The 24,336-nt window shown below is 34.3% G+C and overlaps 1 protein-coding gene across 1 annotated transcript in view; it reads left to right on the plus strand.

The window, feature by feature from the left end:
- The window catches only part of LOC143227560 (ATP-dependent RNA helicase TDRD9-like), a 136,040-nt gene that overhangs the window by 80,692 nt on the left and 31,012 nt on the right, over window positions 1-24,336 (plus strand). Inside the window, exons 11-15 of the mRNA XM_076458992.1 lie at window positions 16,444-16,501; window positions 17,798-17,902; window positions 18,024-18,121; window positions 19,488-19,555; window positions 22,368-22,497. Of these exons, the coding sequence (XP_076315107.1) occupies window positions 16,444-16,501; window positions 17,798-17,902; window positions 18,024-18,121; window positions 19,488-19,555; window positions 22,368-22,497 (459 nt within the window). The remainder of the gene's footprint in view (window positions 1-16,443; window positions 16,502-17,797; window positions 17,903-18,023; window positions 18,122-19,487; window positions 19,556-22,367; window positions 22,498-24,336) is intronic.

Genomic DNA, 24,336 nt, shown 5'->3' on the forward strand with positions numbered 1-24,336 from the left:
GTATAATGTTATTTATTGTGATAAAACTAAACATATCATTACAGTATAAAATGTTCTTATAATTGTGATAAAACTAAACAGATTGTATAATATTCTTATTATTAGTGATAAAATCTAAACAGAGCATTACAGTATATAATATTATTATTGTGATAAAAACTAAACAAATATCATTACAATATAATGTTCTTATTATCATGATAAAACTAAACAAATCATTACAATATAATGTCCTTATTATCATGATAAACTAAACAAATCATTACAATATAATGTTCTTATTATTATAATAAAACTAAACAGATCATTATGGTATATTATTATTATGATAAAATTAAACAATCATTACAGTATGTTGTTATCATTATGATAAACTAAACAGAGAGCATTACAGTATGTTGTTATCATTTATGATAAACTAAACAGAGCATTACAGTATGTTGTTATCATTATGATAAACTAAACAGGCATTACAGTATGTTCTTATCATTATGATAAACTAAACAGAGCATCTATTCTTCATATAACAGTGTATTTATTATTTTCTTTATGTTGAAATTCTGACCCCAAATACTAACTCTTCTTTCTCTATGAATATTTTAAACTATTTTTTGTATGTATATATGTGTACTTTTAGAAATGCCACATGTAAACTGTTTTTTGTATGTAATATAGTACTATGCTTTTAGAAACAATACCATGTAAACTGTTTTTGTATGTATATTTAGACTGTACTTTTTAGAGCATACCACATGTAAACTGTTTTTTGTATGTATATTAGACTGTACTTTTAGAAACATGCCACATGTAAACTGTTTTTGTGTATTATATTTAGACTGTACTTTTAGAAACATGCCACATGTAAACTGTTTTGTATGTATATTTAGACTGTACTTTAGAAACATGTCACATGTAAACTGTTTTTGTGTATATATAGACTGTACTTTTTTAGGCAATCTCTTGTAAAAACTGTTTTTTTATTATGTAATATGGACTGTACTTTTAAAGCAATACCACATGTAAACTGTTTTGTATGTATATATAGACTGTACTTTTAGAAACATGCTACATAATAAACTGTTTTGCATTATGTATATCTAGACTGTACTTTTTAAAGTAATGCCACATGTAAACTGTTTTTTGTATGTATATATAGACTGTACTTTTAGAAACATATGCCACATGTCAAAACTGTTTTTGTATGTATATATAGACTGTACTTTTAGAAATATACCACATGTAAACTGTTTTGTGTGTATCTATATGTCCTTGAATGTGAATGTTCTGCTTTTAGTGAATTGTGGTTTAACAACAAAGTGAAATTATATTTTAATTTTTATATGTATATTATTTCCTCATTATATTGGAAAGATTGATGTTCTTATGATGTAGAGATAATACCTTCAAAGTTTTCTTTAACTAGATGGGTGGATTCTTCCTCTCTACATTTCCTCAGGTAACTGTGGACGAACAAACGCTAGTATTTGAAGACTGAAGAAACTACCCGACAGGTGCTGTGCATTTAAAAATGTGTAGGTAGAAAATATCATTGTAAATATTATTCATATCTAAGTGGGAGTTTGAGAATTTCAAATTTAAATAGGTAACAATATAATGTAATATATAGTAAAATGTGTGGGATACATGTTTAGTAAATAACATTTTAAGAGAGAGACCATACAAAGAAGGCTTAAATATAAACACAGTATGTTTAAAATAATAACATTCAATAATAATATGCTGTATGAGGATCCAGGAATTGATTACATTAAAAGTAAAGTTGATATTATTTTGTGTTGGGTGATCATTAAAAGTGGAAAGACTTTCTTTAATAAAGAGTTTTTTTGTAATCTATGGTTCTGAAGTCAAAATTTCAAAAGTTTTCTAGAAGTTTGGGTGGATATTATTATGACTGTAGTAGTCAGATTTAAGGCGTGGATTAGTTGTATGTACACATCTGTTTTTAGCCAAAATTCACTGTCGTTTAAGTACATATATATGACTCACAACTACATAGAATGTCTTTGGTTTTAAACATATTTTTAATTCAACATGTTGATGTCTATTTACTAAACATAGTTTAATTTGTTTGTAATTTGTATATTTTGATTATTTTTTCAATTTCAGTTTAAAACTTTTGTTTGGCTATGAAAGGAGTGATAAAAATTAGTGGATATTTTGAGGATATAGGTTCTGTTTTTTTGTTTTTTAATGTTCATATGATAAAGTTGTAGAAACTGGGAGACAACTTTGTAATATCTTATAAATTTTAGAAAATTTTGATTAAAGACAGAAACTGTAGTGAGAACAGATAGGCAATGGTTAGAAGCTATTGAACAAAGGTTATGTTTGAAGGAGTTTGGCACAAAACTGTTTGAATGAACATATAAGCCAATGTTTTTTTTTTTTTATGGTGTAATAGATAAGGCAAAAAAATTTTGCTTACTTGGATGTGCATTGTTTTCTTTCATCTCATTAATACACATCATCTATATAATACTTGTTTGTAATAGAGGTGTTACAATTATGTGATTTTGTTTAATAATGTATTATTTTATCAAATCTATAAATTATTATAATATTTGTGTGAAATGTATTATAAATATTTCACAAATCTGTTTGACTTAGGGTTAACTAATGTTTCATTTACAAACCAAAAACTTGACATTGTGACCGACCAAGAACTGTAAATGATATGAATTCTTTGTGAACTAACTTAGGTGGTGCTTGTGTACAGATAAAATATTAATCCACTTGTCAAAGTATTGCTTGCGTCTTATCTTTTTTTAGAGTTAGGTTCAAAATTAAATCACACACTACTTTATTATCAATATATATTGGTAATGTTTGGCATCACAGTGTGGCTAATAAATCAAAATTTTAATATTATATTCATTAAGTAGTTTTAAAATGAAATACTTGAATAATTCTTCACTCTTTCTTTGTTTCAGGATCAAAACTTTTGTTTCCTAGGTCTTACCCAATTTTCTAGTTTATTTAATACAGGTCTCTGAAGCATGAAGTTTAATGTTAATTGCTCATTGTAACATAGATAAGATTGAGGCAAGTCTAATTTTTTATAACCTTGTTTGTTTAAAAGACATAAACTAGATAATCAAACCCGTTTGATTGACCCACTGTCAACTTTTTCTTTTTTATAAATTGTCAGTAATTTGCTCTGCCTTTCTTTTGATAAGTCATTTCTAACTAATAGTGAGACAGTTTTAATCCATTAAATGCTGTGTTTTCAGTACAGAAAAACAGCTTTAATCCATTAAATGCTGTGTTTTTCAGTACAGAAGACAGCTTTAATCCATTAAATGGTGTGTTTTTTGGAACAGAAAAGACACCTTTAATCCATTAAATGTTGTGTTTTCAGAACAGAAAGACACCTTTAATCCATTAAATGCTGTGTTTTCAGTACAGAAAAAAACAACTTTAATCCATTAAATGCTGTGTTTTCAGTACAGAAAGACAGCTTTAATCCATTAAATGATTATTGTGTTTTGGAACAGAAAGACACCTTTAATCCATTAAATGTTGTGTTTTTTCAGAACAGAAGACACCTTTAATCCATTAAATGTTGTGTTTCAGAACAGAAAGACACCTTTAATCCATTAAATGCTGTGTTTTCAGTACAGAAGACAGCTTTAATCCATTAAATATAGGCGTGTTTTGGAACAGAAAGACAGCTTTAATCCATTAAATGGACGTGTTTTTGGAACAGAAAGACAGCTTTAATCCATTAAATGGCGTGTTTTTGGAACAGAAAGACAGCTTTAATCCATTAAATGCTGTGTTTTTTGGAACAGAAGAGACAGCTTTAATCCATTAAATGCTGTGTTTTTTTGGAACAGAAAGACAGCTTTAATCCATTAAATGCTGTGTTTTGGAACAGAAAGACAGCTTTAATCCATTAAATGCTGTGTTTTGGAACAGAAAGACAACTTTAATCTATTAAATGCTGTGTTTTTGGAACAGAAAGACAGCTTTAATCCATTAAATGCTGTGTTTTCAGTACAGAAAGACAGCTTTAATCCATTAAATGCTGTGTTTTCAGTACAGAAAGACAGCTTTAATCCATTAAATGCTGTGTTTTTTGGAACAGAAGAGACAGCTTTAATCCATTAAATGCTGTGTTTTTTGGAACAGAAAGAGACAGCTTTAATCCATTAAATGCTGTGTTTTTCAGTACATAATATTGGCTGTGGTTTCTTCAGTTTCTAACATAATGCTCAGGTTGAAAAGTTATAGAATCATTTTAAGGATTTTGTAGATAAATTATGACAGTTACATGGCATTGGTTTGTGTATGTTATTATTCTGTATTTTTAGATGCATTATTTATGTACAAATATCTAGTGTGATAGTACCATCATTATAAAAAACAAAAGTAGGCTTAAATTCATTAGCAACCAATAGCATGTAAGCGGAAGATGAAAGGTAATTACTATATTTTTTGTTTTTTCATGTAAATGTTTTATTTATTTTCACAAAGGTAACAAAATGCAGAAAAATAGAAACTTGAGCTCAGATAATGAAATGAGGTAATGGCAAAAAATAATGATAAAAATTATTCACAGGGTATGCTCATGTGTCTCATGTAATATGGTAATGTGAGCAATGTGCTTTGTAAGTTATTTACAACTAATGTGGCAGGATTATTAGCTAGATGTGAATGAAAGGGTAATAAATGATTTAAAATAGCTAAACAACTGATATTTATGATATACAAAATGTAACTCTAACTTAGATTTATTTCATGTTTTTTATAGTGCTTACAAAATCAGACAAATTGAGAGTGAAAAAACACATTTGATATTGTGAGTACAGTCACAGACAAATCTTTAATAAAAAATATATAATTAAAGATTTATTTTTACAAAATACTTATTATTATTGAAAGCTTGCTGAAGTTAAAGGTACACATGCTGTATTGAAGGTTACAGTATGGAAACTGGGTTAAAGATTTGTCACATCACCTGACCCCATATATAAAGAATAAATAAACTTTATTGTGCAATTTTCAATGTTATTGTGTGTGTGTGTGTGTGTGTGTGGTTTTACTGTTTTTTGAATGTTTTGTAAACTAAATTACACAGCATTTATGTGGAATAAAGTGAAAACAACTTTATTGTTCAGTATCTTAACATTGTGTATTTTATTGTGTTTAATAGTTTTTGTTTACTATTTATTTCCAATACAGTACTAATCTCCTCTCACAAAATTAGCTATCTTTGTTCAGTGTTGCCCTGTATATGTGATTTTCTCTACACATTCCACAAGCCTTTTGCTCCTCCTTTTGGAATTTAAATATTTCAACATGTTTCTAATGCAAACCATCATCGCATCACTTCACCATAAGAAGTGTGGCGTGGTCCGTGACTCTCTCTCTATACTTTTCTTGAACTGTTGCTTCTTGTTTGGCAGCACTTGTATTCAGGTGTTAAGCTTCTTGTATGGCAGCACTTGTATTCAGGTGTGCTTCTTTGTTTAGCAGCACTTGTATTCAGGTTATGCTTCTTGTTTGGCAGCACTTGTATTCAGGTTGTGCTTCTTGTTTGGCAGCACTTGTATTCAGGTGTGCTTCTTGTTTGGCAACACTTGTATTCAGGTGTGCTTCTTGTTTGGCAACGCACTTGTATTCAGGTGTGCTTCTTGTTTGGCAGCACTTGTATTCAGGTGTGCTTCTTGTTTAACAGCACTTGTATTCAGGTGTGCTTCTTGTTTTGGCAGCACTTGTATTCAGGTGTGCTTCTTGTTTAAGCAGCACTTGTATTCAGGTGTGCTTCTTGTTTGGCAGCACTTGTATTCAGGTGTCCTTCTTGTTTGGCAGCACTTGTATTCAGGTTGTGCTTCTTGTTTAGCAGCACTTGTATTCAGGTTATTGCCTTCTTGTTTGCACTTGTATTCAGGTGTGCTTCTTGTTGAAAACACTTGTATTCAGGTGTGCTTCTTGTTTGGCAGCACTTGTATTCAGGTTGTGCTTCTTGTTTGGCAACACTTGTATTCAGGTGTGCTTCTTGTTTGGCAGCACTTGTATTCAGGTGTGCTTCTTGTTTAGCAGCACTTGTATTCAGGTGTGCTTCTTGTTTAGCAGCACTTGTATTCAGGTGTGCTTCTTGTTTGGCAACACTTGTATTCAGGTGTCCTTCTTGTATGGCAACACTTGTATTCAGGTGTGCTTCTTGTTTGGCAGCACTTGTATTCAGGTGTGCTTCTTGTTTGGCAACACTTGTATTCAGATTGTGCTTCTTGTTTTAGCAGCACTTGTATTCAGGTGTGCTTCTTGTTTGGCAGCACTTGTATTCAGGTGTGCTTCTTGTATGGCAGCACTTGTATTCAGGTGTGCTTCTTGTTTAGTGCACACTTGTATTCAGGTGTGCTTCTTGTTTGGCAGCACTTGTATTCAGGTGTGCTTCTTGTTTGTTTCCGATCCTGTACAGCTTAAGTTTTCTTACAAGTTGGTTTTCTTTAATTTATTTAGCTTTCATTCAGACAGTTACTTCACTTCCAAATTTTTATCAGTCATATTATTCTTTTACACCACTAGATTTTGACAGATTCTTCTTCACTGTCAATTCTAAAGTTCCGCGTTACCTTTCTAGGAGTCACACCAGACTAGTGTACTCTTCTCAGGTCTGAAGTGAGAGTAGTCTGATGATGTGTTTATTTGTGTTTATCTGCTGGGAGATTGAATTGAATGTTACAAGACCCAGCCTTTGTCTCTGGACTTTGCCTCAGTTCCTCCCAAACAGGCTAAGCCTCTTCAGACTGACAAGGACCTAGCTGATACGTATTGTTTTCCTCCCTTTCCTGGTATATGAGCTAATGTTGATTAATTTGCCTTACAATTAAATGATGGGATTAGGATGCCTTACCCTACCGATCAGCCTTGCTACCACCCACCACCCGGCTGCTTGCCTTACCCTACCCATGGCTGCTTGCTTACCCTGCCCCCATCGACAGCGCCTTACCCTACCCATCAGCTGCTTGCTCACTTACCCTACCCATCGGCTGCATGCCTTACCCTACCCATCGGCTGTGCCTTACCTACCATTGGCTGCATGCCTTATCCTACCATGGGCTGCATACTTACCCTTTAGATCACTTCATGCTGACTGTTTTTTTTTTTAAAACCCTCAGTGTGGATTAAAATGCTTAACCTCAAAATTACAAGAACCGATACACAATTTGAAACAGGAATCCGTCGAAAAATCATCCATACTGGACTATACATTCCTTGGGACTCAGCACGTGAAACAAAACAAAAACTCAACATACAAAGAAACCAAATAAACAGCCATAAAACTATGCTCACCAGATAAAATTAATGACAAATTAGACACAATAAAACAATACTTCATCAACATCAATAAGACTCCTCCACAAACTCTAGAAAACATTATACCCACACTCCTAGATAAGAAGCAAAATCAAATAACAAAGGTAAATATATCCCACAATTAAAACTCACGAAACCATATACTGCTGTATACCATATATTCCCAACATCAGAAGAGATAAAACATTTGGCAATAACTAATAACAAAATATGACATTCTAGTTAATACCAAATTTATTCAAAACCAGGCACAAAACTGAGGGTCTATACTATGTAAAAACTACACTGACAAACACCACACCAACATTATTTATAAAATACAATGTGATAACTGCCACGACTTCTATACTGAGAAACAAGTATAAAATGGAAACCAGATTCAAAGAACATAAAGTCACCTTCACACGTTTTCGAACACTGCAAGTCAAATAAACACAACATAACCATAGAAAACACTCAAATACTAAATAAAGAAACAAACATAAACAAACGCAAAATTAAAGAAGCCTTACTTATACAACAACTCAAGCCCAGAAGAACATTTTATACCTACATTAATAAATATATCCAACATCTAAGCATGCCCTCCACATTCCTACACTTATTTACACAACCACCTTCAAGCGTGGTCAGCTACTAGTCAGTAACCCTTTCTTTCTTTGTGAACCTGGCGATGAACAAAGAAGGTTGAAGCGTTGTTCACTCCTCCACATAGTGCCTTCTCTACTCGTACTAGCTGTTTGTAAAATATAATTTTCTCTACAAGTGGGTTTTCTCATCATCATAGATTGCTGTCTACCACTTTATCTTGGACATATGCTGCTGCAATTTGTTCCACTACTGCAGCACTAGTGCAGATGGATCTCTCTGTGCATCCAAAAAATTCATTCTCAAACCAAATGAAAAGTCTTCTGACTTCCATCATTAAAATAGTTGATGAATCAGCTTCAACACCCATCTCTGTCTCTACCATACATTCCAGCAAATCCCAAGATTCACTTTATTTGTTTTCTGGTACAGGCATTTCCTCGGGTACATCATCTTCTCCCCACCCCAAGATCCAAAGCGATCATTCATTCACATCGTCAGTTGCTGGAATCCTCTTCAAACAGCAAAGACATGCTCACTTGACCCAGGGCAGGATCCATGGAGGTCAATAGAGCTCCTTTGAATAAAGACAGTAAAGAAAAAATAACATGGTTGTAAACAGAAGGGTTGTCCACCCAGTTCGCCTATACATAAATAAAAATGGCCACCTTAATACAATAGAACTGTCGATGTTTGTTATCTGGATCACATCAAAATCACTAATTGCTTCCTATCATCCTGTATGTCTTTCCTTACAGGAAACATTTCTGAAAGCTGCTGATACAGTCACCTTTCAGCAGTTTTCTTTGTACAGAAATGACAGGCTGTGTGATGGATGAGTGCATGGAGGTGTGACACTGCTGGTTAATCAGCATGTTCCCACCCTGTCTTTGCCACTGGCACACCCTTGGAGCCATCCGTGTTTCCTTGGGTCACACCATCACTGTTTGTTCTTTCTACCTGTCGCTTGGAAAGACATATGATCAGTCAGACCTTGATGCTCTCATTAAACAGTTGCCATCTCCATTTTTGGGGACTTTAATGGACATCATCCCCTCTAGGAGATGTTGATATTTGTAAGAGGGGTTGCTCCATAGGTATGTGCTCTCTGATCACAACCTTTTTTCTTTTCAGTACTGGTTCTTCTACTTATTCTCCACACCTAGTTAGTCCTTTACTGTTATTGATCTCTCAGTTTGCTTTCCTTCATTATTCTCCTATTTTTCATGGAGGGTTGACAATAATCCATGAGGCTGTGATCATTTTCCTGTAATTTTGAGAGTGACTGGCCATGGTAAATGCCGCCTGACCAGCGTGCTCAGGTGGAAGCTAGATTATGCAAACTGGCTCTCATTCACTGCTCTCACAGAACTTGATCTTGTGTAAGCCATCAATAGACTACTGAATTATACAAGCAGCTGCTCAATGTATTTTGAAAAGCTCAACACATTTTTCACAATATCCTCGTCCATGGTGGAATCCTGCCTGCCAAATGGAATGAAAGGCTCAAAAACAGGCCTGGGATACTTTTCTTGAGTATCCCACACTCTCAGAACTGCATTGCTTTCCAGCAAGCCTGTGCACATGCTCAGTGGGTAAGACATCAAAGCCAGAAGGAATCTTGGATTAAGTTCACAACCAGCATATCCTCTACTGTCAGTTCCAAAGTCATATGGGACAAGACTCTAAAGGTCAGTGGAAATATAATTCTGTTCCCCTCCCGATCTTGCTTTTTGATGGGCAAGAAGTAGCTGATAACTGGAGCATTGCCGATAATTTAGGTGAAAGCTTTTGCAGTAGCTAGCACTTCTGCTTCTTCCTCCACTTTCTTAGCCATCAACCTCTTTCCTTTCAAGCTGATCATCTCTATATCTATAATCATCCTTTTATGCTGGTGGAATTCAAACTGGCCCTTCATCGTTCTGGTAGTACATCTGTTGGGCTTGATGATGTACACTATGAAATGCTATGCCATCTATCTCCTGCTTCTCTTGCTATTCTTCTGACTGTTTTAACTGGATCTGGCAGGAGGGCGTTTATCCTGTTTCCTGGTGCCCGGTTATTGTTCTAACTTTCTCTAAGCCTGGGAAGTATCCCAAGATTCCTTCAAATTACTGTCCAATTGTATTGATGAGCTGTCTCTGTAAGACCTTAGAGAGGATGGTTAATACTCGTCTTGTTTGGTTCCTTGAATCAAACAACCTCCTCTCATTCACCCAGTGTGTGTTTCAATGACAGAACTCCACTCTGGACCACCTCATTTGACTTGAAACATCAATCAGAGAAGCCTTTCTCAAACAACAACATCTTGTATCAATATTCATTAATCATAGAGAAGGCTTATGATACAACATGGAGGTATGGTAATTTGTGTGACCTCCATGTGGGTTATGTGCCCATTCGCCCATTTTCATTAAGTATTTGTTAATAGACAGGAGATTTCAAGTTTGTGTGGGTTTGTCACTTCCCCGTTCTATTCTACAGGAACTTGGAGTCCTTCATGGCTGTGTTTTGAGTGTCACACTTTTCAGTATAAGGATAATGCCATCACTGAACAACTCCCTCTTACTTTTGCAAATGGACTCTATGTCAAAGACTTTCACATTTCATGTCAGTCATCAAACATGAGGTATATTTAGCGGCAGCTACAGACTGCCCTCAGTCGTTTACTCAAGTGGACCACAGCAAACGGCTTTAACTTCTTTCTCTGTAAATTTGTTTGGGTGCACTTTTGATACCAACGAGGTATTCACCCTCATCCTGAACTCCATATCGCCATATCGGTGAAGTTGTGCTGCCTGTGGTCCCTGAGACAAAGTTCTCGGGGCTTATCTTTGACTGTAAGCTGACCTTTATACTCCACATAAAGCAGCTATGGATCAAATGTACAAGAGCACTGAACATCCTCTGTGCCCTCTCTTCTACCACTTGGGGAGCAGACTGATGTTTTATGCTAAAGATATATGCACTCTTATTCGATTGAAACTCTACTATGGATGACTGGTTTATGGCTTTGCCAGGACCTCATCCTCAAAGAGGCTGGATCCCATTCATCATCAAGAACTTTAGCTCTCTACTGGAGCTTTCTGCACTTCCCCAGTTCAGAGCTTATACATTGCCTCATGAACCTTCTTTGCACCTCTGCTTTTTCCAATTGTCTTTACTGTATGCTTTGAAACTTCGTTCCTTACCAAAGCATCCCATCTGGGGTTGTGTTTTCCCTTCCTCGGTGGGCCATATTTTTTGGAACAGACAATCTGCCATTACTCCTCTTGGCCTTCATATTCAGGTGCAGTTGGATGAATTGGGTCTGCCCTTGGATAACATTGCTGTATCCACTGGTCAGCCCATCCCACCATGGCTTCTTACAGTCCCCAAATATGGCCTGCCTTTTAGTCATCTGAAAAAAGCAGACACTCCCAATTGGAAATACTGTCTCTTATTTGCTGAACATCTTTTGAACCATCCTTCCATTCCTGTTTATACAGTTGACTGTGTTGGCTCTGTCATGGTTTGGTATGGTTAGGTGGTTGCGTGCAAAATCCCTTCTACAGTTTCTGTGTTCACTGCTGAACTGTACACCATTTCTCTTGCCCTGGATCACGTAGAAGCTGAGCAGTACTCAAACTGCACTATTTATACTGACTTACTTAGTTCTCTACTGGCCCTGGAATCCAATCCCGTTAGTTAGTTCACACCCTATTCTCACCGATATTCAAAATTGCCCATTTATTGTATTCAGATCTGATTTTGCATATGTTGTTTCTCTGTTATTGGTATCTTTTAGGTCATGATTTGATTTTGGTTCGGGTCCATTTACCATTGATTCATTATTTGGGATTTAGGTATAGCTCCATTTTTGTGGCAATACAGTTTTTACACATTCCAAGTAAACCAGAAACACAAATGTCATTGGTTCAATAACAATCTATCCTTATCAGTATTGTTGCACATCTCTGTCAGAGCCACATGTGCCAGCTTTTGCCATTTCCCATCCTCCTTCCCAACCCTCACCTGTATCCTCTTCTTTTTTCGTGATGCATCTCATGTTGCTGGAGGTACTAGTAACGACCCAGTGGCCTCTGCTTTGTGGATGCTTGGCTTGCCAATTTTCTTCACTACTGGTGTTCTTTCATTGAAGATCAAGAAATTCTTCAGGTTTTCCCAGAAGGATTTGTGTTCCTTTTTCTTTCCCTACATCTCATATCACCTTTCTCTGTTCTTTCTCTTCTCATTGGGATCCTGTGACCAGGCAGTGTCTTTTGGAAACAGTTTGGGAATTGCTGTTTCATCATGCCACTGAACCTGTTCTCCATTCTACAACAGGTTTTCCTTTAAAACTTTAGTTTTTCCCAAGAATAAAGAGGACTGGAGGTAGGTCATAGATTTATCTTTCCTCAACAACTTTGTTTATTTGCCCTGGTTTACAATGGAGTCTTTTCTCACACTGAAGTGGGTGTTTTTTGTTTTGTTTGGTTTATGGATGTCCAAAATGGATGTTGCCAACACTTATTTCCATGTACCTTTATCACCTCATTCTCATCCTTATTTTGTGTTTCTTCATCTGTGGGTATTTTACCAATTTTGAGCCCTACCATTCAAGCTTATGTTTTCTGTCAGATGGTCCAAGCATTTGCTCAACATCTTCATGTTTTAAAGCTGGATTTTTTACTGTTACATGGTTGATGACTTCTTTTGACTGCTTCTGAACCAGAGTCAGCCAGCTGTACTTGACAGCTCCTTTCAGTACCTTTATGAGTGTACTGGTTAATAAAACTGGAGAAGTCCTTTCTCAGCCTTACTTAATGTCTAATCCATTTGGTGATTCTTTTTTGGCACTTGTATCAGTTGGACCCAGCCTTTTCCTTTAAGATTTTGTTCTATGAAATTGTTATTTCTCAACACCCTCTTGGTCCTATCACTTACTACTCACGAGGCTCTATTGTTTCAATGACATCTCTGGTCCCTGTTGGTCATGTCCATATGAAATCTCTTTCGGGGGCTCTTCAAGATCATAGGAACCTTGCACAGGTTCCTCTTTCTACTTCCATTACCCTTTTTTTTTTAACCTGCAAAATGATTTTCATTGGTGGTTGGACAAGACGTACTTCAGCAGGTATGTCACTCTAGTCTGGATCTACATCTTTTTTATGGACATCTCTGCAGTGTTTGTGTACATGGTTCAGCTATCAGAAGGCTTTGGGTTGTTGGTCTGTGGACAAAAGTGCTTTGCATATCAACATTCTCAAACTTCTAGTTGTACAATGGCCGTTGAGTGACCTGATTGAGGGAATCTATGTTTTTGGATGTTGAATCTCTCTTTTTACTGGGTCTACGTGCATCATATAATTTTTTTTGTGTCATGTGCCAGGTGCTTTCAATCTTGTTTTGGATTGTCTTTCCCACTCTGACTGGATATATCTTATGGAGAGGTCCTTAGATCACCTTGTTTCAGAAAGCTTTGCAGTTACTGGCATTCTCCCCAAGTGGATGCATTTGCTGCAAGCCTCAATCACAAATTACCTCTCTTTTGGTTACCAGTCCCTTATCCTCAGGCTCTGGCAATCAGTGTTTTTAGCCAAGACTGGTCCCACAAGTATCCATGTTTATCCTTCTATTCCTATCATATTGCTCCATTAGGTTATCTCTCTCCTTCATACCACTCATTGTTATATTCTTCTGATTGCTTCTTGTTTGTCAACTGTGGCTTCTGTAGTTATAGCAGTTGCTAATCTTCCATTGTGCCCTTTCTCCTTCCTCACCCTTGGTTTGTGTAATATTCTGTATCTTCATGTGTGTTTTCTATCTGGTCCTTGACAAGGACATCTGGTTTCTCCCATCATGCCACTTTCCTTTTAGTTGATTCCATATGCCTTTTTTCCCTAGAGGTGCATAAGCAAAAATATGTGTTCTGCAGTTGGTCTATGATTTGGGGACTTCCTGCTGATCAACCTATTGTGACTAGGGTGGTAGAATTTCTCATATGGTTGTTTGACCAGTGGTCCTTAGTCTCGTCAGTTGTGGGCTGTAGGGTGAATTTATCCCATACCTTTTGTTTTTTATGAGATTATAGAGTTTTTACGTTACCTGTCCTTATTATGGTCATACTTTTTTTCTGGGTGATTTACCCTCTCAAGCAAACTACCCTTCTGGATTGGGTGGGATGTTTATGTGATATTCCATTCCCTCTTTTTACCTCCATTTGAACCATTTTCTTCATGTTACATGTTTCAACCTTCCTAAAGACCTATCTTCTTCTATTAGCCTGTAGACATTGATGGTCAGATTTGTTTGCTCTCAATATTTCACATACACTTTATCATCCTATATCCTTTATCTGGTTTGTTTCTTACTCCAAAAGACCTGGACAGCTTGGGAGGGTATCTTCTCCTTTATACTCTTTCCTTCCTTCAATTTAGCATCTTTACCCTCAAGTGGATCCAGATAGGCTTCTGTGTCCAGTCAGGGCTCTTTATTGTTATATGTATGGCTTTCTGTAGTGTTACCTGTTCCCAACTCTCTGTCCCCAGCAATTCTTCCTCACTTCATAATCTTTCACCTTCAACCCTTACTAATTGGTCAGAGTTTGGATCTGATTGGCTTATTCTTCTTTGTCTTCCTTGTTTCAGAATTTGTTCTGGGTGTCTTTTCATCAGATTAGACACCTAACCTTTTTCTTCACTTCTTTGTAAGAAATTCTATAATCAGGCAGGTGGACTACGCCCAGTTTATTCGTCTCATTATCTTCATCGTCATGATTTCTTCTTTATTGGGTTTTTGTCTTTCACATGTGGTCATTCTTCAGACTTTGGTGTGACTCTGACTGATAAGTTTCTGTTCATACTTGATTACTGATTACCACTTTCCAGTTCAAAACTGCTGTTCTACTGTGGAGATACTCTACTAGATGGGTTCCACCATTCAGTGCAAAGCAGGGTGGTGGTGGTGGTGTTCTGTTGGCATAGATGATGTAATGTCTTCCTCTTTGTGATATACAATTATGAACCAGTGATATGTCTAAAAAACATGCAGTTAACCCCTTTGATTGGGAGTCCTTGCATGTGTGTCAGTGTACCCCACAGCTTGATTTTGGATTACCTATCTTCCTCCCTTAATATCTGTGTTGTGAATCACAGATGCAATATGTGAATTGTTACAGTCCTGTTCTTCTGGTTCTCCCTTGTCCTATCCTAATATGGAGATGTTATTGCAGTTTGGATGGTTCTGGTAAATTTCTGGTTGGTGGAGTTTGTTGCATGAAATAGACATGCTTTTGATACCAGATGAGTTAGCACTAATATTTAAGGCATATCTGGAAGACTGCATGATTCTCATACTCCTGGTCTCTAGTTTAAGGTGAAATGGTGTGATCTTCATTCTATCCCCTTGTCAATGTCAGTTCTTAGCAGCTTGGGTTTTGGATGCACTTTACTTATCAAGTATGGTTTGTTCTGTCAGAGCAGCTCTACCCCTGAGGGCCGTCCATTGTTTTACTCATTTTCTATTTGTGGAATTGAGTTTTATTTATTATATATGATTCAGAATACAATTCTGACACTGTTCTCTCCCTAAGTAGAATACGATTCTGACACTGTTCTCTCCCTAAGTAGAATACAATTCTGACACTGTTCTCTCCCTAAGTAGAATACGATTTTGACACTGTTCTCTCCCTAAGTAGAATACGATTCTGACACTGTTCTCTCCCTAAGTAGAATCGATTCTGACACTGTTCTCTCCCTAAGTAGAATCGATTCTGACACTGTTCTCTCCCTAAGTAGAATACGATTCTGACACTGTTCTCTCCCTAAGTAGAATACAATTCTGACACTGTTCTCTCCCTAAGTAGAATACAATTCTGACACTGTTCTCTCCCACTTAGATGTGCTCCTCTCCTTTACCTCCCTTCACAATTCACAATAGGGCAGTATATCTGGTTCAGAAGTGGTGGGGTTCCCCTCAGTGGTACTTTGAATCTCGTTCTCTCATTTCCAGAAGTATCTTTGGCTGCTTCCAAGAGGTATATTTGTCATTCCTTTGTAATGGTTCCTCTTTCTATTCAGTGTGAGATTCTAGCTAATTTTGTGAGAAAGAGGTTAGTACTATATTAGAAGTTATAATTTTGCTATACTAAAAACGTATGTCTAATAAGAACTTTACCTACCTTCACACTTCCTATTCTTCCTCTCTATTTTAATTTGGTACTTAGATTTTTTGCCAAGGTTATAGTTTGGTAGAGGAGTATAGAGGGGATCACAGGCATTATGTGTGCATGTTATACTGCTATTGGTGGAGAAGTGACACATTATGGTTTGCAGGAATGACATACTGTAGAGGGTAGCAGAAGGTGTATGGCATGCATATAGAAAAGGTTTGTGTATAGAGGGTAGCAGTGAATGCAAATATTTAATTTTGTTAGAAGGGATAAGCACCTATCAGAAATACATCTTCAGTATAAGAAAATTATAACTTCTGTCTCTTTTCAAAGTTGTACTAACTTATCTTCCTCTGTAGATAATTTTGTCAACCAACATTGCTGAGAGCTCAATCACAGTTCCAGACATAAAATATGGTATGTTGTTCCACTTGTATGTTAACTACTGATTTTTGTGAAGTTACCATTACCATAACCTATCTCTTTGTATGGCTCCCCTTTGGTTTTCTCTGAAACTTACTTGAATGGACAGCAACTGTCTGTTGTACAAGTGCAAGACAAGAATGTAGGAAAATTAAAGAATCTTTTAATATTATGGTATCACAATAAAACCTTCATTAAACATAGATTCTGGATTAGAGATGAGTAACCTGTGGCTACCATTGGTTGAATCTACAGGAATATGCTCCACCAATCGGATGCAGGGATATAAACCAAACAAGCGTTAACGTCCTTCACAATCCACCATGCATGCACACACTGATCTGAAGATGGTAGACCTTCAGAATGTTCTTATGTTTCTATGGTTGACATCCATTCAACTAAATTTCATGCCTTTTGGTTGTTTTGAATGTCATGTTTAAAACTTGTTTCTCGGAATGTAATTTACCGTTATATTGAAATACAAAGAAGTTTAAATTTTTTCCTAATAAAAATTATTTATTTGAATCTGTTTTTTTATAATGTCATACTGTTTTATATGGAATAATATTACAGTGTATAGCATGTTTTTTATATCTTATAATATTATAATTTTTTTGTTTGTAAAAGTTTGGAAACATTTTCAAGATTGATTTTAAAAGTTTTAGCAGCTTAAACATAAATATTAGTGACCTGTGAAGTAGTTGGTTGCATTTATAGTGTTCTGTTATGTTTGTAGTCTGCAGTGATATGTTCTATTTTGTTAAAGGAGTGAATGTAATGATATCTAACATGGCCACTTGCTTGATATAGGTTTTCTGTAACAAAATTTATTTATTTATATGTTAACCACTGTTCTCTTTAATACTTTAACATTTATTTGAGTGACATAGTTTTTTATTAAAATATGGTATTAATTCCATATAACAGCAATTTGTAACCTTTTCTCTAGTGTTGGGATACAATACCAAAACTGACAGGATATACATGTGTAAATCACAATGGGTTAGCATCTGTTCACTCATATGAGGTTGAGAAATGCTAATATATGATATCACTTACATCTGGTACACAATGGGTTAGCATCTGTTCACTCATATAAGGTTGAGAAATGCTAATGTATATCACATCACTTACATCTGGTACACAATGGGTTAGCATCTGTTCACTCATATGAGGTTGAGAAATGTTAATATGTGATATCACTTACATCTGGTGTAGATAAAAGTATTTTTTATCTGTTTTTTATAATTAGGTATTGACATAATTTTTGTATTGTTTATTTACTTATAGTGATAGATTTCTGCCTCACTAAGACATTATATTGTGACAGAGATACCAACTATTCATGTCTTATGCTAGATTGGGCATCTAAAGCCAGCTGCCGGCAACGATCAGGTCAGTGTATATATTGATTCATTCACTAATTAATTACAATATTTAAATGTCAATTTATTAAGTTAGAAGTTGTGTGATTTGATATAATGTATAATTGTTGTGATTACTATTTTGCTTGCAGGTCGAGCTGGACGAGTACTTGAAGGACGAGTCTACAGAATGGTTCCTTATTCTTTTTATGAAAAGGTTTTGAATGAATATGGACAGCCAGAGATGAAAGTAAGCAACAAAAATTGAATCTTTGTCCATTACATTGATTAGTGTTATATAGATTAATGGATATGATTTATCGCATGAATTACATTCATTCATGTTATATAGATTAATGGATGTGATTTATCCTGTGAATTACATTGATTCTGGTTATGTAGATTAATGTATGTGATTTATTTCATGAATTACATTGCTTCATGTTATGTAGATTAATGGATGCAATTTATCACGTGAATTACATTGATTCATGTTATGTAGATTAATGGATGCAATTTATCACGTGAATTACATTGATTCATGTTATGTAGATTAATGGATGTGATTTATCCCGTGAATTACATTGATTAGTGTTATATAGATTAATGTATGTGATTTATCACGTGATTTACATTGATTCATGTTTTGTAGATTTATGGATGCAATTATCATGTGAATTACACTGATTAGTGTTATGTATATTAATGGATGTGATTTATCATGTGAATTACATTGATTCATGTTATGTAGATTAATGGATGTAATTTATTTCGTGAATTACATTGCTTCATGTTATGTAGATTAATGGATGCAATTTATCACGTGAATTACATTGATTCATGTTATGTAGATTTATGGATGCGATTTATCATGTGAATTACATTGATTAGTGTTATGTAGATTAATGGATGTAATTGAAATGACTGTTAATTTGGTTAATATCATAAAAATAATTTAAATTAATGTTCCTGTTTTACTGTTTGAAACTTAATATTTTATTTAATTTCATCCAGCAGTATTGACTTTAAATAAAGTCATCTGGGATAATAAACAGATCTAAGGTTATTGTTCACTGGTGACACTAATCTATCAACAGATACTGAGGCTATTATCAGATGGTTGTCTAAATATGCCTTTAATCAGTGATGTCGAAAACCCACTTGTTGAGAAATTTATATGCAAAAATGGCTCGTTTGGGTTGAGATAATATTTTACATAGAAGAGCGAACAACGTTTCGACCTTCTTCGGTTATCATTAGGTTCACAAAGAAAGAGGTAACTGACCGGAAGCTGACCACATGTTTGAAAGGGGTTGTGTAACTGAGTGTCGGAATGTAGAGGGCGGTATTAGATGTTTGAATATATAATTTTATTTATTTTATTATATTAATATAGGTATAAAGGCCTTTATAGGCCTCTACATTCGACACTCAGTTACACAACCCCTTCAAACATGTGGTCAGCTTCCAGTCAGTTACCTCTTTCTTTGTGAACCTGATGACAGAAGAAGGTGAAACGTTGTTCGTCTTCTATGTAAAATATTTTCTCAACCCAAACGAGCCATTTTTGCATATAAATATGCCTCTGTTTGTAATTTTTTAATATAATTAATCAGGTATCTACTGTTACTTTTGAATTATGGATATATACACACCTAATAGGGAAAAGTGTGGAAAACAAAAAGTATGTTTTTAATATAATGAATCTTGAATTGTTACTCTCGAATTATGGCTATATACACACCTAATCGGGAAAAGTGTGGAAAACAAAAAGTCTGTTTTTAATTCACTTGTAAAAAATGGGGCTTAAACACAGCTATCTTGAAACCTTTATGTTAATTGAGTGATGTTTTCTACTTCATCTCTGATTAAGAAAAGGAAAGATTCTCAAACCACACCAGTGACATATAGGGCAATATTTATTGTACAATGAAAATCAAAACATTATCATCATAAGCAAACAGAGTTTGCGAATTAAATTCATGGAAAAGATAACAAACTTAGAACAAAATCTTAACTGGAAATCCAATGAGGGATGAGGAACCTTGAAATATATTAGGTGAATAGTTTTTTAGTTTATGCTGTTCAAACAGTTTAAATGATAAACTGAGGTCACGGCAGCATGTCTGTGGACTTAAAGTGCTAGATACCAGGTTTGATACCCATTATGTTGGGCAGAGCACAGTTAGTCCATTGTGTAGCTTAATGCTTAATTACAAAACAAGTAACAATTATGTTAAAAAATAACACATCTGAAAAAACTGTTAAACAAAAAGTATACATTTTAATCATGAAAACAACTTCAACTTTATCACAACTTTATGTAAAACTTAATTAGAATGTTGAAAAGACATCAACAAATATTATAATGATATAACAGTGAGTTATTAAAATTAAAAGTAATCTAGGAAGTCAAATGCAAACATTTTAATGCTGGAAAAACTGGAAGAGAAGTGAAACTTGGATTTTGGACATCTCAAAGAAAGAAACCACTACTGGTAGCAATTTCAAAATCATTTGAAGAAAATCAGACATCAACAGAAGCAGAATAGTTGAGGCAATACTGATGAAATCATAAAACCAACCTAAGACTTCATTTTATCCACTTTATTTTACTAAACAAGTGTCCAGACTCCGTTTTGTCCACTTTATTTTACTAAACAAGTGTCCAGACTCATTTTGTCTACTTTATTTTACTAAACAAGTGTCCAGACTCATTTTGTCTACTTTATTTTACTAAACAAGTGTCCATACTCCATTTTTTCCACTTTATTTTACTAAACAAATGTCCATACTCCATTTTGTCCACTTTGTTTCACTAAACAAATGTCCATACTCCATTTTGTCCACTTTGTTTCACTAAACAAATGTCCATACTCCATTTTGTCCACTTTGTTTCACTAAACAAATGTCCATACTCCATTTTGTCCACTTTGTTTCACTAAACAAGTGTCCAGATTCCATTGTGTCCACTTTGTTTTACTAAACAAGTGTTCAGACTCCATTTTGTCCACTTTATTTTACTAAACAAGTGTTCAGACTCCATTTTGTCCACTTTATTTTACTAAACAGTGTTCAGACTCCATTTTGTTTACTTATTTTACTAAACAAGTGTCCAGACTCCATTTTGTCCACTATTTTACTAAACAAGTGTCCTTAATAAAGTCACTTTGTCCTTAATATCACGAGCCTTTATGATGTTATCTTCTAAATTCATCTGCATTTTTGAATGCAACTTAACTGGTGATGACTGAACATAATGTGCTGTTAATATTATAGACAGAATTTGCCTGTTGTGTAAAGTACCTGTATTTTATGAGTTAAAACAAGAAAATATACCAGCAACCAAATATTTTTGTATTTATTGATTTCTTTTAAAAAAATCTCACTAATGGCTTATTAATAAGTGTAAGGACTTGTGATGCTAAAAATTTGGTTTTAATACTTGCGGTGGGGACATTACAAAAAGCCCATTGTGTAACTTTGTGATTAAGCACAAACAAACACTTCCCAACTTAGACTTGTGTCTATGAAGGAAGTATTGACCTGAACACTAATTAATTGGGCCTCGTTGTTTTTAATGTTGATTAACTTAAGGTGATTTAAACAGTAAAATTTTGTTGAAAGCTTCTGTATGAAATCTAACTTAAAGACTTAAGAGCAAGTAAAATCATTTATTATAATTATTTTTCATTACTAAAAATGTTGGTTGTGTTTTAAAGTGAATGTTTAACTATAACAAGACATCAGGTAAGTTTAATGAAGTTCAACTAATACAGTAAGCAGTAGAAAAATCCTCATTTATTGAATATTGTTAATTTTTTTGAGATTCAAACAATGCCTGCAAATAAAAGAACATTTTATATATTTAAAATAAACTACATTTAATAGATACAAGTTGATCTTGACCAAGAATGATGTTAATCACAGTATTTAATTTAATGAAAAATGAAAATATTTTCAATTAATTGCAAATATGAATGTTTGAAGTAGAAATCATGAAATTTTGTTAATAACTTAGTGCCATCTGAAATGCTTGGGCATTATTACTCAAACTCTGAAACTGTTAATTTGATCTTGTATTTGAATTTGTTGTGAATGATCTTGTCTTATTACTTCAAATTGCTGACTTGAAAGTTGTTCATAAAGTAATCCTATGATTTTGTTTTGTTCGAATGAAATTTACTTTGAAGATTTAGAAAATAGAGACAAAAATTGTCTGCAGAAGGCAAACCTGGAGACAAACTTAATGAATTAGAGTTACTGAACTAAACAATAAATAATAAGATGTGTCCTTTTGATCAGTAACTGAAAATCTCTTTGTGTAGGATTTTATATAAGGAAATGAAATGATAAAAATACTAACAATGAAATTTGAAAATAGCTTGTTAGTCAAGAATTATTTTAACTTATTTTATAATTAGCTTCATAATGTGTGAATAAATTAGTGTTAGCTGCAACAGTAGTTGTTGGTTGAAATCATTTGTCTGTTACAGCGTTGCCCTTGGAACAAGTGGTTCTGATGGCAAAGAAACTGGGTATGGAAGAGCCAAAGCTGTCCTGGCTCTTGCTTTGGAGCCACCCAACCTAGAAGACATAGAGAGAGCAATTTTGGTTTTAAAAGAGGTATTTAATTATCTTGGAGATGTAATATTCTAACCATGATATTATGTAACAGGAGAGCCTTTGTTATAGTTTTATTATCTTGGAAATGTAATATTGTAACCATGATCTTGTGTAACAGGAAAGCCTTTGTTATAGTTTTATTATCTTAGAAATGAAATATTGTAACCATGATCTTATGTAACAGGATAGCCTTTGTTATAGTCTTATTGCCCGCCTTCAGTTTTAATAAACTCCAGTTCTCACTAGGTACATTAGATACAACTGTTGGTTCCTTTTCTTTTAATCGTACATTAGATACAACTCTTGGTACCTTTTCTTTTAATCGTACATTAGATACAACTGTTGGTACCTTTTCTTTTAATCGTACATTAGATACAACTGTTGGTACCTTTTCTTTTAATCGTACATTAGATGCAACTGTTGGTTCCTTTTCTTTTAATCGTACATTAGATGCAACTGTTGGTTCCTTTTCTTTTAATTGTACATTAGATACAACTGTTGGTACCTTTTCTTTTAATCGTACATTAGATACAACTCTTGGTACCTATTCTTTTAATCGTACATTAGATACAACTCTTGGTACCTTTTCTTTAATCGACATTAGATACAACTCTTGGTACCTTTTCTTTAAGTGCATTAGATACAACTCTTGGTACCTTTTCTTTTAATCGCATTAGATACAACTGTTGGTTCCTTTTCTTTTAGTCGATACATTAGATACAACTGTTGGTTCCTTTTTTTTAGTCGATTATTAGATACAACTGTTGGTTCCTTTTCTTTTAGTCGTACATTAGATACAACTGTTGGTTCCTTTTCTTTTAATCGTACATTAGATACAACTCTTGGTTCCTTTTCTTTTAGTTGCACATTAGATACAACTGTTGGTACATTTTCTTTTAATCGTACATTGGATACAACTGTTGGTACATTTTCTTTTAATCGTACATTGGATACAACTGTTGGTACCTTTTCTTTTAATCGTACATTGGATACAACTGTTGGTACCTTTTACTTTAATCGTACATTGGATACAACTGTTGGTACCTTTTATTTTAATCGTACATTGGATACAACTGTTGGTACCTTTTCTTTTAATCGTACATTGGATACAACTGTTGGTACCTTTTCGTTTAATCGTACCTTAGATACAACTCTTGGTTCCTTTTCTTTTAATCCTATATTAGATACAACTGTTGGTTCCTCTTTTAATTGTATATTAGATATGACTGTTTGTTTCGTTTGTTTAATCGTACGTTAGTGAGCCCCCTCTAGCATTTACTTAAATATGCTACTGGTTCCCCTGATATCTTTTGTCATGGAAGAGTTATTCCCGTTGGTTCCCTATAATCTTTCATCATTGGTTAGATAATTATGTTGGTTTCTTATTGTATTTTATCATTGGTTAGATATTCACATTGGTATCCTAGTATCTTTTCTCATTGGTTAGATATTCACATTGGTTTCCTAATATCTTTTCTCATTGGTTAGGTACTCATGTTGGTTCCCTAGTATCTTTTTATTATTAGTTAGATACTTGTGTTGGTTTCCTAGCATCTTTTTATCATTGGTTAGATATTCATCTTTGTTTCCTAGTATCTTTTATTTTTGGTTAGATATGTTGATTCCCAATTTATTTTTGTTATGAAAGAGATATTTCTCTTGGTTACCTATTACTTTTAATTATGGGTAAGATAACAATTTGTGCTGTTTTCTAACCTTCAATTTGTAAAGAACTTCTTTTTTATAAAACAATATTGACTGTCAATAAGTAATTGTTTTTGTTGTAGGTGAATATTTTACATAGAAGAGTGAACAAAGTTTCGACCTTCTTCGGTCATC

This window comes from Tachypleus tridentatus, chromosome 9, assembly GCF_004210375.1.
Source record: "Tachypleus tridentatus isolate NWPU-2018 chromosome 9, ASM421037v1, whole genome shotgun sequence".
In the NCBI taxonomy this organism is placed as follows: Eukaryota; Metazoa; Arthropoda; class Merostomata; order Xiphosura; family Limulidae; genus Tachypleus; species Tachypleus tridentatus.